Here is a 16739-nt window from a genome sequence, read left to right on the forward strand (position 1 = left end):
AGGAGTGTAAATTAGTTGTATTTCGTTGTGTCACGTTTCAGAATGTTGACATTTCAAGATATAAAAAAGAACTAATCGTCAACTCTCTTCACGAGGCTGGCGGGACATTCTTGAATCAATAATTCTGGCAGACTCCCAGTAGTTAGTTCGGTAATGTTGTTACAAAGAAAACCTTATGTCTAAGTGAAAGAATTCCAAGCTTAGAAATAATTGCAGCTGCTAATTTTAATGATCTACACATTTTTCACAATGAGGAAACAAAGAATCTCACAAAGTATTAATTTCAATAAAAGTCAACAAAATTAATATCAAGTAATATTTTCAACCATCTAATTGCTATGTATCTTAGTGCGACAAATATCATTTGATTTGTTCATCATCATGGAAGTTGCAGTTGCTTATCCCATGTTGTCATGTTACAGAAAGTCTGTTCTATAGGTTATGACTGTCCAACCTCAGATGGTAATAATGATTGCAAGTTGTCAAGTCCACCAATTTCTGAAACAAATAAGAATGTTCATCTGGTCAAGATTATATAATGGACCAATGTTATGACTCTTTATTGCAGTCCCCCACAAGGGTCACACATTTTTCTTCAGATGCGTGTTCTAAATTTTTCAGTTCAGTTTACTTTATTGTCACGTGTACCGAGGGTACAGTGAAAAGCTTTTATTGAGTGCTATCCAGTCAGCGGAAAGACAATACAAAATTACAATCGAGCCATTTACAGTATAGATAAATGATAAGGGAATAGCGTTTAGTGCAAGGTAAAGCCGGCAAAATCCGATCAAGGATAGTCTGAAGGTCACCAATGAGGTAGATAGCAGTTCAGGACTGCTCTCTGGTTGTGGTAAGATGATCCAGTTGCCTGATAACAGCTGGGAAGAAACGGTCCCTGAATCTGGAGGTGAGCGTTTTCACACTTCTATAACTTTTGCCTGATGGGAGAGGGGAAAAGAGGGAGTGGCCAGGGTGCGACTCATCCTTGATTATGCTGCTGGCCTTGCCGAGGCAGTGTGAGGCATAAATGGAGTCAATGGAAGGGAGGTTGGTTTGTGTGATGGTCTGGGCTGCATCCACAATTCGTTGCATTTCTACTCAACTGAGATGTTCATCACAGAAAAAGTGAACATTTTGTATATCCAGCACACAGTATTTGCATTATTTCTACTAAGAATTTGTGGTAGTTTAAATTGTTTCCCGAATAATGCTGCCTTTATTGGTTTTTAATATTAAAAAATATTAAACATGTCCGTTTGAGTGAGATTAACAATTCATTATCACTTCCTATTGAACTGGGATTTTTTTTAAACTATTGACCTCTATCAAAAGCAACTGGTTTGAGTGCAATCTAATTAATTTCACAAAGAATTAAAAACAACAGACCAGAACTATATTTTTCTCTTATCTTATTCAGATTCAGGCTCTTCGTTTAATAAAATAACTTGATTGGTTAACTGTATCAGACCTACATTAAAAAAAAATACATTGAAATACATTTCTCGATTTCCTTAAAGCCCAAATTGTTAATTAGTAAGCAGGCGAGTAACAATGCTTGATTGATGACACCATTGATGTCATTTGTTGACAATTTAGTGTTTAAAAAATATATAAATTCCACTTATTTTTTAATGTAATTCATTTACCAGGTGAAAAATACAGAAATACATGTTTGAGAACTTTTAACTGGTACAGGTAATTGCCTTTTAATCTGTACAGGAATCTGTAAGTATCACCCATCAGGTCAACTGGTTTGCAGTACTGTGACACCTAATCTGAATAAGAAGTATCAAATTACACCATTCACAAACTGTTCCATCAATCCATGAAACCTTAACATATCAATGACATCTCCTGATTTTTGTTCTATATTTTCCTGTTAAACATGTTTCCAGTGTTAAATATTCTTACCTTTTAAGTGCAGGTACATGAGAAATTCTATGGCAATACGTGCAATGCTTTCATCGGTGAGGGGTTGTAGAAATTTACCTGGAAAAATATTTGTGAAGATTTGTTTAGTCTTAAATGTATTTTTATAATTTTATATTCAAAATGAGGAATGGAATGTGATCTTTGAGTAAAGGTAAGACCCCCTCATCCACTTTTCTCCATAATTCCTAGATTGCATTATCATATAACCATATAACCATATAACAATTACAGCACGGAAACAGGCCATCTCGACCCTTCTAGTCCGTGCCGAACACATAATCTCCCCTAGTCCCATATACCTGCGCTCAGACCATAACCCTCCATTCCTTTCCCATCCATATAACTATCCAATTTATTTTTAAATGATAAAAACGAACCTGCCTCCACCACCTTCACTGGAAGCTCATTCCACACAGCTACCACTCTCTGAGTAAAGAAGTTCCCCCTCATGTTACCCCTAAACTTCAGTCCCTTAATTCTCAAGTCATGTCCCCTTGTTTGAAACTTCCCTACTCTCAGTGGGAAAAGCTTTTCCACGTCAACTCTGTCTATCCCTCTCATCATTTTAAAAACCTCTATCAAGTCCCCCCTTAACCTTCTGCGCTCCAAAGAATAAAGCCCTAACTTGTTCAACCTTTCTCTGTAACTTAGTTGCTGAAACCCAGGCAACATTCTAGTAAATCTCCTCTGTACTCTCTCTATTTTGTTGACATCCTTCCTATAATTAGGCGACCAAAATTGTACACCATACTCCAGAATTGGCCTCACCAATGCCTTGTACAATTTTAACATTACATCCCAACTTCTATACTCAATGCTCTGATTTATAAAGGCCAGCACACCAAAAGCTTTCTTTACCACCCTATCTACATGAGATTCCACTTTCAGGGAACTGTGCACAGTTATTCCCAGATCCCTCTGTTCACCTACATTCTTCAATTCCCTACCATTTACCATGTACGTCCTATTTTGATTTGTCCTGCCAAGATGTAGCACCTCACACTTATCAGCATTAAACTCCATCTGCCATCTTTCAGCCCACTCTTCCAACTGGCATAAATCTCTCTGTAGACTTTGAAACTCTACTTCATTACCCGCAACCCCACCTATCTTAGTATCATCTGCATACTTACTAATCCAATTTACCACACCATCGTCCAGATCATTGATGTACATGACAAACAACAGTGGACCCAATACAGATCCCTGTGGCATCCCACTCGTCACTGGCCTCCAACCTGACAAACAACCATCCACCATTACTCTCTGGCATCTCCCATTCAGCCACTGTTGAATCCATCTTGCTACTCCACCATTAATACCCAACCATTGAACCTTCTTAACCAACCTTCCATGAGGAACCTTGTCAAAGGCCTTACTGAAGTCCATATACACAACATCCACTGCTTTACCCTTATCAATTTCCCGAGTAACATCTTCAAAAAATTCAAGAAGATTAGTTAAACATGACCTTCCAGGCACAAATCCATGTTGACTGTTCCTAATCAGACCCTGTTTATCCAGATGCTTATATATATTATCTCTTACTTTGTTACTTTGTTAAAGACTACCAATCTCAGCTTTGAATACACTCAACCTCAGAGCAATGTAAGGTCTCGTGAGAGAATGTCAACGGTTAACAAACCTCGAGTCAAGAGACTTCTGACCTCTGTCTTAAACCACTAATAAATAGCCTCTCAGTATCCATCTTGTTTATCAGTCTCATAATGTTGTAAATCTCAGAAATAACTAATTTTTCTCAGTGGGCAAATACAGGTCAATTTTATCCACGCTCCCTTAAAGGACAATTTCCTTTTCCCAGAAACCAATCTATTGAATCCGTGCTGCGCTGATTCCAAGGTTTACCAATACATATGGGGAATAAAAGTGCACAGGGAACTCCAGATATGTAGCATCTCCCTTCACAACAAATGGTGCTGGGTTAGAATGATGAGCCAGTTGCAATGTTGATAATCCCCCAATATCCAATTTTACATTTTTAATTGTTAGTATTGATGTATCAGTTTTGATTATCAGTTCATTACTCCATTCATTAATGATCAGATGTGTCAGCCACTTAATCCAACTTAACCTTTTACATGTAGACCATTCCACTGATGAAGAAATCTATATTTGTAAATTGAAATTAATTTCAATTTACAAATATTTAATAAAAATATTAGAAATTGTTAAAATATAGAAAACACAAATTTAGTTTAAGAATTTTAGTAGTTTATATGTGTATAATTTACTTGCTACTATTTATTCTATATTGCCACTTAGTACAATAGAAAATTAAGCTGGTAGTTTGAATCAATTAGCTAGGAGAAATAATTCCTTACCAGGTTTGATATCATCGTCAAATTGCAGATCACGTTTTCCAGCAATGCCTTGATTTTCATTCATAAATTTGTAATTATCCATGGCTTCTGTGAGCAGCAGGATTATCAAGTGAAACAGAGAACTTATATTAATTCAAAATATACCTCTTAACAAATGGTTAACATGTGATGAGCATTTGACGGCACTGGGCCTGTACTCGCTGGAGTTAAGAAGAATGAGGAGGGACCTCATTGAAATGTACAGAATCGTGAAAGGCGTGGATAGAGTGGGTGTGGAGAGAATGTTTCCACTTGTGGGAGTGTCGAGGATTAGAAATCATAGCCTCAGAATGAAAGGACGTTCTTTTACGAAGGAGATGAGAAGGAATTTCTTTAGTCAGAGGATGGTGAATCTGGAATTCTTTGCAACAGAAGGCAGTGGAGGCCAATTCAGTGATATACAGTGCATTCAGAAAGTATTCACACCCCTTCACTTTTTCAACATTTCATTACATTACAGCCTTATTCTAAAATGGATTAAATTCTTTTTTTTAATCATCAATCTACACACAATACCCCATAATAAAAAAGCGAAAACAGGTGTTTAGAAATGTTTGCAAAGTAATTAAAAATAAATTACTGAAATATCACATTTACATAAGTATTCAGACCCTTTACCCAGTACTTTGTTGAGGCACCTTTGGCAGCGATTACAGCCTCAAGTCTTCTTGGGTCTGATGCTACAAGCTTGGCACACCTGTATTTGGGTAATTTCTCCCATTCTTCTCTGCAGATTCTCTCAAGCTCTGTCAGGTTCGATGGGGAGGTTCGACGCACAGCTATTTTCAGGTCCCTCCAGAGATGTTCGATCGGGTTCAAGTCCGGGCTCTGGCTGGGCCACTAAAGGACATTCACAGACATGTCACAAATCCACTCCTGCGTTGTCTTGGCTGTGTGCTTAGGGTTGTTGTCCTGTTGGAAGGTGAACCTCTGACCCAGTCTGAGGTCCAGAACGTTCTGGAGCAGGTTTTCATCACTGTAACCTCTCTGTACTTTGCTCTGTTCACCTTTCCCTCGATCCAGACCAGTCCCAGTTCCTGCCGCTGAAAAATATCCCCACAGCATGATGCTGCCACCACCATGCTTCACCGTAGGTATGGTATTGGCCTGGTGATGAGCGGTGCCTGGTTTCCTCCAGACGTGATGCTTGGCATTCAGGCCAAAGAGTTCAATCTTGGTTTCATCAGACCAGAGAATCTTGTTTCTCATGCCTTTTGGCAAACTCCAAGCGGGCTGTCATGTGCCTTTTACTGAGGCACATGACATCAATTTTTCCGTCTGGCCACTTTACCATAAAGGCCTGATTGGTGGAGTCCTGCAGATATAGTTGTCCTTCTGGAAGGTTCTCCCATCTCCACAGAGGAACTCTGGAGCTCTGTCAGAGTGACCATCGGGGTTTTGGTCACCTTCCTGACAAAGGCCCTTCTCTCCCCGTTTGCTCAGTTTGGCTGGGTGGCCAGCTCTATGAAGAGTCCTGGTGATTCAGAAATTCTTCCATTTAAGAATGACGGAGGTCACTGTGCTCATTTGGGCCTGCAATGCTGCAGAAATTGTTTTATACCCTTCCCCAGATCTGTGTCTCGACATAATCCTGTCTCGAAGGTCTACGGACAATTCCTCAGTCTTCATGGCTTAGATTTTGCTCTGACATGCACTGTCAACTGTGGGACCTTTATATAAGGTGTGTGCCTTTCCAAATCATGTGCAATCAATTTAATCTACCACTGGTGGACTCCAATCAAGTTGTAGAAACATCTCAAGGAGAATCTATGGAAACAGGATGAACCTAAGCTCAATTTTGAGTGTCATAACAAAGGGTCTGAATACTTATGTAAATGTGATATTTCAGTTATTTATTTTTAATTATTTTGCAAACAATTCTTAACACCTGTTCTCGCTTCTTCATTCTGGGGAATTGTGTGTTCATATGATGATGATAAAAATGAATTTGATCCATTTTAAAATAAGTCTGTAACGTAACAAAATGTGGAAAAAGTGAAGGGGCCTGAATACTTTCTGAATGCACTGTATTTAAGGCAGAGATAGATAGATTCCTGATTAGTACGGGTGTCAGAGGTTATGGGGGAAAGGCAGGAGAATGGGGTTAGGAGGGAAAGATATATCAGCCATGAATAAATGACATAGTAGACGATGGGCTGATGGCATAATTCTGCTCCTATCACTTATGATCTTATGATGATCTCTATAACCACAAAATATATAAATAAAATTCAAAACTCTAAATTGTTATTGCTATTGAATTTTAAAAATAATTATGGTGCTTCATCTCCAAGTTATTAGTAAGCCACCAAAATAATAATAATTATGGCTAGTTGCTCCATATAAATCATTATCTAGGATGCATTGGATAATGAAACATGAAGACTTTTTTCCCCATATTTTTTCTGCTTTCTTTCTAAGAGGATGTTGTCTAAAAATACTTGTGCAGCACAGAACTTTGTGTGTTGTGCAAGTAGATTTTATTCTAAATCTAATTGCCAAATATGACTGGTACTTTCTTGACTGATATTTAATCCAGATATTTAATCCAGTTCTTCATTCAGAGGAAAGGTCTATGTATGTGGCCATTAAGCCTATGTTGTGAAGTGGTTCAGTACAGCCTCCATTTGCTGAAGCAGAAATAGACCTGTAGGTTGAACTCCGCTCAAGTGTGGGTTCATGGTCCTGGACTCATGAAACAGCTGCCAGCAAACCTAAGAAATCAAAACTGCAACAGGAAGTCCAGAATACCACTGGACTGTCTGAGTTCTTCCATCATTTCTGTTTTTGTTTAAGGTACCACAAAAGGATGGTGCATTAAAATAAGCCCTCACAGATTCAGGTGTGATATTTTAGCATTGAAACAACTTTGGTTTAAGGACAGAATACAATATGAATAAATAAGTAATTTTAGCTTGACAGATTGTTAATTAATGGATCAGTCCTTGATTGTTAATGATTTAGTTGACTTAATGTTGATGGTATAAAGGTGGGTCGGCAAGTGAGCTCTAAGGAGAATACAATGTGGATAATTTGAATACAACAGAAGAAAATGTCAGATTTTGCATGTTGTAGACAGAATAGAATAAGTACTTCTTAAATAGTGATTAATAGTAGATGTTGATGCCAGGACGCAAGGGCCTGGGCTGTAGGGAAAAGTTGAGGCAGCCTTAGACTTTTATTCCTTGGAAGACAGGATGATGAAGAGTGATTTTATAGAGGTGTATAAGATCATGAGAGGAATAGATAAGGTAATTGCACTGTCTTTTACTTGGTTAAAAGTAGGGGAATCAAGAACCTGAGGATATAAGTTTAAGGTGAGGAGGGATAGATTTAATAGGAATTTGAGGCGCAACTTTTTTTACACAAAGGCTGGTAGATATATGGAATGAACTGCTGGAGGAGGGAGTTGAGACGGGTGTTATCACAGCATTTAAAAACATTTGGACAGGTATATGGATAGGCCAGGTTTAGAGGGATGTGGGCCAAATGCAGGCAGGTGCAACTAGTGTAGATGGGACATGTTGGTCGGTGTGGGCTAGTTGGGCCTGTTTCCACGCTGTATGACTATGACTTCAAAAAGGTCGTTATGACTTTGGAACTGACTGCCTGAGAAAGCAGTCGAATAAAAAGAATTGTCAAAGTTAAAAAGCACTTGGATGTATTCTTGAAAAGAGCTATCAGCGCTTTGAAGCTGGGAACAGGTTGTTCTTTGAGAGGCACAGTTACAATGAACTGGATGACTGATTACTGTGCCATATAATTTCTATGATTCTGTCCTGTGAATTTGTTCCCTGGTTTGTGATCTTTCTGTCAAGGAAAATAGGTCCTTGCTATTTACTCACTCCATCTAGACCACTGATAATTTTACACAGTTCAATTAAGTTTCAATCCAGGCAACATACTAGTAAATCTGCTATACACCCTCTGACTGCAATTGTATCTTCCTGGTAATATGGTGACCAAAAATAAGGTGTAGCCAAACTGTTGTTGACTACAATTCTAGCAGAATCTCTTTGTTCTTATAGTCTATGCCTCAGATAACAGGAAAATATCCCACAGTGCGCTTTAGCTGTGCAAACTTTAAGGATCTGTAAGTATACACTCCAAAATTCTTGGTTCCTCGACACTTCCCAGTATGGTAATTATTGAGTATTCCCTTGTCATGTTGCACTTTCCAAAATGTATTATCATCCACTTCTCCAGAATGAATGTTATTTGCACTTGAGGATTATTTATAGCTACAATCAACTCACCTGGATCAGAAAAAGGGCACAAATCGGCGCCATAACGGACAAGCTGCTAGGGCACTTGAAGGCACTAGCGATATCGCGATCTCCCGCAGCTGCGGGAGCCTCCGACTGCAAGAGTACTGGAGAACTAGATCGCTGGAGAACACCCGACCCGACTGGGGATCACAGGTACTGTACCTGGAAACACCGAGAAGACCTCTAAAGCTGACGGGCTGGATCTCCCAGCAACAATGGAGCTGGAGCTGCCGACTGTGAGGGAATCCCTGATCGCAACGGAGCTGGAGCTGCCGACTGCAAGGGAATCCCTGTTCCAGCGCAGGTTCCCAGAACCAGCAGGTACAGTAAGTACAGTACATGGAAGCAACGGAGATGCCTCTATTGTGTCTGGAAACGTGGCCGACGGGCAGGACTTCAGGTCAGACTGAAGCGAAGGGGACTTCGACCTCCTCTCCATACCATCCCACTGGCCAATGTACAGTTCCTTGAAAATAAAGTGGAGGACTTAAGGGCAAGGCTGCTTTCCCAAAGGGAGCTGAGGGAATGCTCTGTGTTCTGTTTCACGGAGACATGGCTCACCCCCAGCTCCCCAGACTCAGCAGTCCAGCCTGAAGGTTTCTCCATCCATCGCATGAACCGTACACTGGCATCTGGGAAAGAGAGGAGGGAGCGTCTGCCTCATGGTCAATTCTGCGTGGTGCTCAGACATGGCCGTCCTATCCAACTCCTGCTCTCCACACCTGGAACACCTGGCTGTGAAGTGCCGTCCCTTCTACCTACCAAGTGAATTCACCTCCATCATCCTGATCGCGGTCTACATCCCTCCCCAGGCTGATGTCCATCTGGCACTGGGGGAGCTGCACACCATGGTCAACAAGCACCATACAACTTACCCCGAGATATTTCCCACCATAGCCGGGGACTTCAACAAAGCCAACCTGAAGAAATCGCTCCCTAACTTCTACCAACATGTCTCCTGCAGCACCAGAGGATAAAACACCCTCGACCACTGCTACATGACTATAAAAGACGCCCATCGCTCTATCCCTCGCCCTCACTTAGGTAAATCCGACCATACTACGGTGCAGGGGGGGGGGGGGGGGGGGGGGGGGAGGGGGGGGGGGGGCAGAGGAACAACTCCAGGACTGTTTGGAGTCTGTAGACTGGGCAATGTTCAAGGGCTCGGCAACAGACCTGAACGAATACGCCACAGAGTTACAGAGTTCATAAATAAATGTGTGGAGGACTGCATCCCAACAAAAACCTTCCGAGTGTTTCCCAACCAGAAGCCTTGGATAAACCATGAGATCCGCACTCTTCTGAAGTCCAGATCCCGGGCATTCAGGACTAGAGTTACAGAGGTCTACAAGAAGTCCAGATACGACTGTGGTAAGGCCATCAAAGAGGCCAAAAGGGACTTCTGATCCAAGCTGGAGGGTGAGACGGATGTTCGGCAACTGTGGCAGGCTTGAATGCCATCACTTCCTACAAGGCGAAATCAGGAGGCAGCTCAATTGTCAGCGAAGCATCACTCCCTGACAAGCTCAATGCATTTTACGCACGCTTTGATAGGGAGAACACTGATGTGCCTTACCGAGCCCCCATTCGCCGTGACGGTATTTCAGTCACAGTCACAGAGGCCGACGTCAGAAGATCCTTCAGGGGGGTGAACCCTCGGAAAGCGGATGGTATACCCGGTCGTGTTCTAAAAACCTGTGTGGACCAACTGGCTGGAGTTTTAACGGATATTTCCAACCTCTCACTTCTGAGGTCTGAGGTTCCCACCTGCTTTAAAAGGGCATCAATAATAGCGGTGCCCAAGAAGAGCAAGGTGACGTGCCTCAATGACTATCGACCAGTGGCACTAACGTCTGTAGTGATGAAGTGCTTTGAGAGATTGATTATGGCGCATGTCAACTCCTACCTCGACATGAACCTCGACCCACTGCAGTTCACTTACCGCCATAACAGATCAACGGTGTATACGATCTCACTGGCTCTCCACTACACTCTGGACCACTTGGACAACAAAAACTCATATGTCAGGCTGTTATTCATTGACTACAGCTCGGCATTTAATACAATAATCCCCTCCAAGCTGGTTACCAAGCTCTCAGATCTGGGTCTCTGCGCTTCCCTCTGCAATTCGATCCTCGACTTCCTCATCCACAGACCACAGTCTGTCCCTATTGGTGGAAATGTGTCATTCTCGATAACAATCAGCACGGGAGTGCCTCAAGGCTGCGTACTCAGCCCTCGGCTTTACTCACTCTATACTCATGACTGCGTAGCCAGACATAGTGCAAATTCCATCATCAAGTTCGCTGACGTCACCACTGTTGTGGGACGAATCACTGATGGGGACGAGTCAGAGTATAGAAGTGAGATCGACCGATTGACAAAATGGTACCAGCACAATACCCTGGCTCTCAACACCAGCAAAACCAAGGAACTGATTGTGGACTTTGGAAGGTGTAGGATAGGGACCCACAATCCCGTTTATATCAACTGGTGGAAAAGGTCAAGAACTTCAAATCCCATAGATCTTTCCTGGTCCCAGCACACTGATGCAATTATAAAGAAAGCACATCAGCGCCTCTACTTCCTGAGAAGATTACGGAGAATCTGTATGTCAAAGAGGACTCTCTCGAACTTCTATAGGTGCACAGTAGAGAGCATGCTGACTGGTAGCATTGTGGCTTGGTTCGGCAACGAGCGTCCAGGAGCAGGAAAAGAATGCAGAAAGTTGTGACCACTGCCCAGTCCATCATCGGCTCTGACCTCCCCACCATCGAAGGGATCTATTGCAGTCGCTGCCTCAAAAAGGCTGCCAACATCATCAAGAACCCACACCATCTTGGCCACGCACTCATCCTCTCCGCTACCATCGGGTAGAAGGAACAGGAGCCTGAAATCTGTTACATCCAGGTTCAGGAACAGCTACTTCCCCACAGCCATCAGGCTATTAAACTCGTCAACAAACAGACTCTGAACTGTAACAAATTGAACTGAACTGTTCTGTATTTATGCTTACAATATTCTGTTGTGCTGTAGCAAGCAAGAATTTAATTGTCCCACCTGGGACACATGACAATAAACTCTCTTGACTTGACTTTGCCACCTAAATGACCAGACTGTGTCTGCAGCCCAAAGCTTTCCTCCTTGTTTGTAAACTCCATGACCAATATTTTTTAGCATCTATGGACAGTAAGGGACTGAATATTTTGAACTCCATTGAACAGTCCTTCAGACACTAAAGTATCCATCAATATCAACAGACCTTTGCTTCCTGCTTTCTTGAATTTGCTTTTGACCAGCTTGCTAAATGTCACCTTGTCAAAAGACTTGCTAAAATCCACACAGATCAATCATATCAAGTACATTGCTGTCATCCACACTCTTTGTTATTAATTATTCATGCATGATCTTCCCTTAACAAACTAATGTTAATGATCCTTGATTAACACGCCTTTCTAAATTAAAGTTTACATTGTCATCAGAGTTGCTTCCAATGATTAGCTCGCCATTAGGATGGCAGATTTCCCTGACAATTTAATGAATGACAATTCATGTCATTTCATTGCAGTTTCTGTGACTACAGCATTTATCGCAGATATATTTTAATTTAATTTTCTCAACTCCCAGGTTGGGATTTGAATCTGGATCAAAGATCCAGAACCAGTTTGGTAATTTAATTGTGGTACTGTATGCTTGGATACAGTACCAATATTATAAAGCCAGCATTTGGGAGTTAGCAGCAGAAGAAAATCAAAGAGATTTACAAGAATTAGTAAGAATTTCCCTTCACGTTCCAAAGTAGACAGGCCACACAAATACCACAGTTTGTTGAATTACTAAGATGTTTAATTGACAGTACATTATTACTCAGGACTGGGCACAAAGGCTGACATTTTTCAAATAGGTACTAAATGATGTTTAGCGTTTAAACTATTTGTGCAGCACTCACGTGGTCCTAGTAGGTATCCTGCACTGTTCAGTGTCCAACCCCTTTTCTCTTTTGCCTGTTGGAGAAATATTTAAATATTATCTTTACAGTGATCTTCAGTGCCCCCAAATAATAAAACAAATCTATTTCTAAAATTAAACACCAACTACTCAAAACACAAAAGCTAATGTTTTAAACGACTGAAAGTGGAATCCAACACAGAACTTTCCAAGGCTGAATTCTAGCTGGTTCCAGTCCCCTTTTCTTAAACATATGAAATAGGCATAGCTTTAAGGTGTGAGGGGGAAAATCTAAAGAAGATGTGTCGGGCATTTTTGTTTTTTACAGAGAGTGATAGGTACCTGGAACATGTGAAATGGTGGTGATGGAGGCAGAAATGATAGTGCCATTTAAAGGGATATTGGATAGGCACATGGATATGAAGTGATATGCATTACATGCAGGCAAAGGAGATTCGTTTAAGGTGGCCTCCTTCAATGTAGCGATGTTATAAAACCTACCTCAGCGGCGCTGCAGATCTGCCACGGGCTTTGTGTGCGACTTTTTGATGTTTTTTACTAAAACAGGGAAATTAATAACCAAATGGGGTAACAAAAAAGGTAGAAAGGATAAAGTTAAATGCTAAAACAAATAGTAAATACCCAACAGAAAATTCATATTCATCATTCATCAAATCAATTTTTTTGTTGGGTATTTACTATTTGTTTTAGCGTTTAACTTTATCATTTCTACCTTTTTTCTAAAACTGCAAATAATAACTTGTTTCTGTTAATGCTGTTCAGTGCTTGTTTTCCTTTACATTTTAAACAGATGTCTCCGAAGAAGAAATGCAAAATTGTCAATCCAAATGCCCAGCAAAAGAGACTGATTTAGACAGCATTCGCAGAGATTATCCGAATTTGGACTACTCCAAATGTGATGATCTACAGGACATTCTTAATGGGAAAGTAGTGGGCAGAAAGGCATGTCATGCGTGGTTTGAAGAGCAAAAACTTGTAGTTTACAATGCCAAAATTGAAAAGTTGTGAAAAAACAAGGTTACAGAGTTGCTTATTGGTTAACATCTGAGGAGTATGATGATGCTAATGATTATGATATGCCAATGTACCAGCTAGCAACTGATCTTCTCCATAAAGACCTGGTCTATTGCTAGAAATTGTAATTTATTTACCTATCTGTTACGGACTTACAGCATATAATACAATAATGTTAAAGTTCTGATCTTGAGAATATCACATTTTTGAATTTTCAAGGCAGTCTGGGTGTTTATTACTATTTCTGTCACAACGGTCAATTTTGTAATTAGCTACAATTAGGTAACTAACTAATGATATGCTTTAATTTAGGTCATCCAAGTAAGATGTTTTATATTTGTTTCAGAATGCTTCAATCTATAATAACTGAAAATTTCATTCAGTTCTCTTAATTTTTAAGAAAGTTATGGGCTTTTGACTGTCCTCCATCACAGCTTTTGTGTTAAGTCAATGGAAAAGCAATAGGGAACAAGATGCTAATTTCTGAGTATGAAAATACCATAACTTTTTTAATACTGAAGATATGAAAGTGAATTAGGTGTCAAATTAAACTTATTTTTATGCTTTATCTGACGGGATAAATTGCAGACTTGATTTTTAGCCCCCGACCGCGGGAGAACAAAGGGAAGAGATATAACTTTTCTTTCGCCTTCCATCACAGTGCAGAATGTGGTGGAGTCACCGTGGTGGATGTTTATGTTAAAATATATTTTGTGTGTTTAATTGATTTTTATTGGTATGACAATGTGGCAAATCAAATTCCTATGTTGCAAAACATACTTGGCTAATAAAGTATGATTGTGATGATGATGATGAAATGTTGAATAATCTGCCAAGGACTTGGAACACTTTCTGGTGTAATTTCACGATTCCGCAGCACCACATTTTCTGTTCCCGGTATGATATTTCAAACAATTGTACATTAGACATTCCTGTCTCACATACTTGTGTTTTCTCAATAATCTTCGACATTATCGGGTGAAACTCGAAAATAAGCAGCTCTATGTTCAATCACACAAACCCGGGCTAAATGCATTGAAATAAAGGAGGACTAAACGGAAACCAGAAACCTACAAAAACAATACTCACGGAGAGAGCAAACCCAAAGGAATGAGTGATGACCATGCACAGGACGAAGGATGCACACAAGAAACTGGCGAAGGTCGGCATCTGAAAGCGAAAGGAAGTAGAAAACGATAAGATTCATTTAGGAATCGTTCATTAGAGAGATAACCCGGGCGTGTTAAGAAAAGCAAAGTAATTTGAATATCAATGTTTGAGTGTTATGATCTTACCTTGACTTGGGCGTGTTACGTTTTCTTCTGAACTCAGTAGTTTGAATCTTATAATGCGGTTGAAGTTACTGATCTTCTCGACTGGAATGATCACTGGCATAACATAGGTTCTTAGAGTGACGGCGATGCACTATATAGGGAAAATCTCGAACATCATCAATCTCTCTTCCGCGTCACGAGCTCTATTGACACTGTATGTCACCCCCATCAGTATCAAAATTGCACCTATTAAATTAAGTATACTTTCAGGTAATTTGGCTGCTTAGAGACACGAATCACATAATTACATTTGATGAGTACACTGTCCGCAGGCTGACTACACAAAGCGCAAATTGCCTACCGCGCATTGTCAATGAACTGTGGGTCAAATCAAACAGAAGGACGTACATTTTTTATGCTTCTCAGAAGTTTTATATTATCCGTATCTCAGATTACTTACTAAATTATACAGTTGCAAAAATGCGAATATATACTATTTCAGGATTAGATATCAAAACGATATCATTATTCACTCCCCCACGATAAAACAATCGGTGTTACAGATTCAAATCTCTTCCACTTTAATACTTTAAACTGTGCATCGAGACTAGATTTAAAACTGTTGAGGTTACTTTCAAATGGGAAATACACACCACTACGTTAAAGGTATGGAACTACATAGCAACGTAACTGGCCTTTTGGCCCACTTTGTCCACGCCGACCAATTTTGCATAATGGGTTGGTCCCATTTGCCTGCATTCGGCCCATAGCCTTTAAAACCTAACTTTCTATATATCTGTCCGAATGTTTTTTTTAAAGTTGTACCTGTATTCGTTTATATAGTTTATTCTGCAGCTCAATCCAGATACAGATTACCCTCTTAAATCTCTCCCTCACGTATGGCTTCTAGTTTATGAATCCTCTCTCATGAGAAAAAGACCGTGAGTTCCATTTATCCACGCCTCTCACCATGTTGTCCACCTCAATAAAGTCACCCCTCAGCCTGCTTCAAAAAAAGTATCACCGTAACCAATCTGCCAACAACTCAAGCCTGCAAACCCAGGTCACATACTGGTGAATCTCTTCTACTCCTTTTCCATCTTAATGACATCCTTCCTTTAGCTTGGCAACCAGATCAGCATATAGTACTCCTAATGCTGTCTCACCAGTGATGTGTACAGCTATATCATGATGTCCACAATTTTGTTCTCTCAATGAAGGCAAGTGTGCCAAATGCCTTCTTCACCATACTGTCCACCTCACTCACTACTTTCAGAGAACCCTGCATTTGTACTCCCAGATCGCTCTGTTCTGCAACACTCTTGAGGGCTCAACCATTTGTTAACCTGAGGTACACAAAAATGCTGGAGAAACTCAGCGGGTGCAGCAGCATCTATGGAGCGAAGGAAATTGGCAACGTTTCGGGCCGAAACCCTTCTTCAGACTGCACCATTTGTTAACCTGGTTTGACATACCAAAGTGCAACCCTTGTCAGAATTAACTTCCATTTGTGATTCATTGGGCCACCTTCTTAATTGATATAATCCTATTGTAAACTTAGATATCCTTCCCCATACTCAATTTTGGTATCATCTGAAAATGTTCTAACAATGTTAATTACATTGTCCTCCCAATAGTTCATGTGGATAACAAAAAGAAAACAGTGGTCCCAGCAGCAACCACTGCAACACTCCACTGGTCAAAGACCTCCAATGAGGAAAAATAACCTCCATCACTACCCTTTAACTCTTTCATCCATGCCAATTTTGAAGCTATCTTGTTTTGGATTCCACACAATCTAACTGTCCATTATCGCCTATAGTGCACAAATTAGTCAAAGGCCTTGTTAAAGTCCATAAAGACAAAGTCCACTGCCCTGTCCTCATCAATCCTCTTGGTAA

The 16739-nt window shown here is 40.5% G+C and overlaps 1 protein-coding gene across 1 annotated transcript; it reads right to left on the bottom strand.

Annotated features, from left to right (window-relative positions):
• Positions 1-290: 290 nt before the first annotated feature.
• Positions 291-15079, bottom strand: gal (galanin and GMAP prepropeptide). Its single transcript, XM_033038587.1, has 6 exons — positions 14860-15079; positions 14654-14734; positions 12531-12585; positions 4275-4361; positions 1912-1989; positions 291-498 (listed from the first exon to the last, which is right to left on the bottom strand). Exons 2-6 carry the CDS (start codon positions 14732-14734, stop codon positions 440-442), a joined length of 360 nt encoding a protein of 119 aa, XP_032894478.1. The 5' UTR covers positions 14860-15079; the 3' UTR covers positions 291-439.
• Positions 15080-16739: the final 1660 nt, after the last annotated feature.

The sequence above is a fragment of the Amblyraja radiata genome, chromosome 20 (genome assembly GCF_010909765.2).
Source record: "Amblyraja radiata isolate CabotCenter1 chromosome 20, sAmbRad1.1.pri, whole genome shotgun sequence".
Classification (NCBI taxonomy): Eukaryota; Metazoa; Chordata; class Chondrichthyes; order Rajiformes; family Rajidae; genus Amblyraja; species Amblyraja radiata.

Bases quoted from the DNA above. Each gene is read 5' to 3' on its own strand.
- gal (XM_033038587.1), bottom strand. From the start codon at position 14,734: ATGCCGACCTTCGCCAGTTTCTTGTGTGCATCCTTCGTCCTGTGCATG. The intron at 4,362-12,530 runs GTGAGTGCTGCA...TGCTGCTCACAG, and splicing joins AGGATACCTACTAGGACCAC to AAGCCATGGATAATTACAAA. The intron at 1,990-4,274 runs GTAAGGAATTAT...ATATTTTTCCAG, and splicing joins TGACGATGATATCAAACCTG to GTAAATTTCTACAACCCCTC.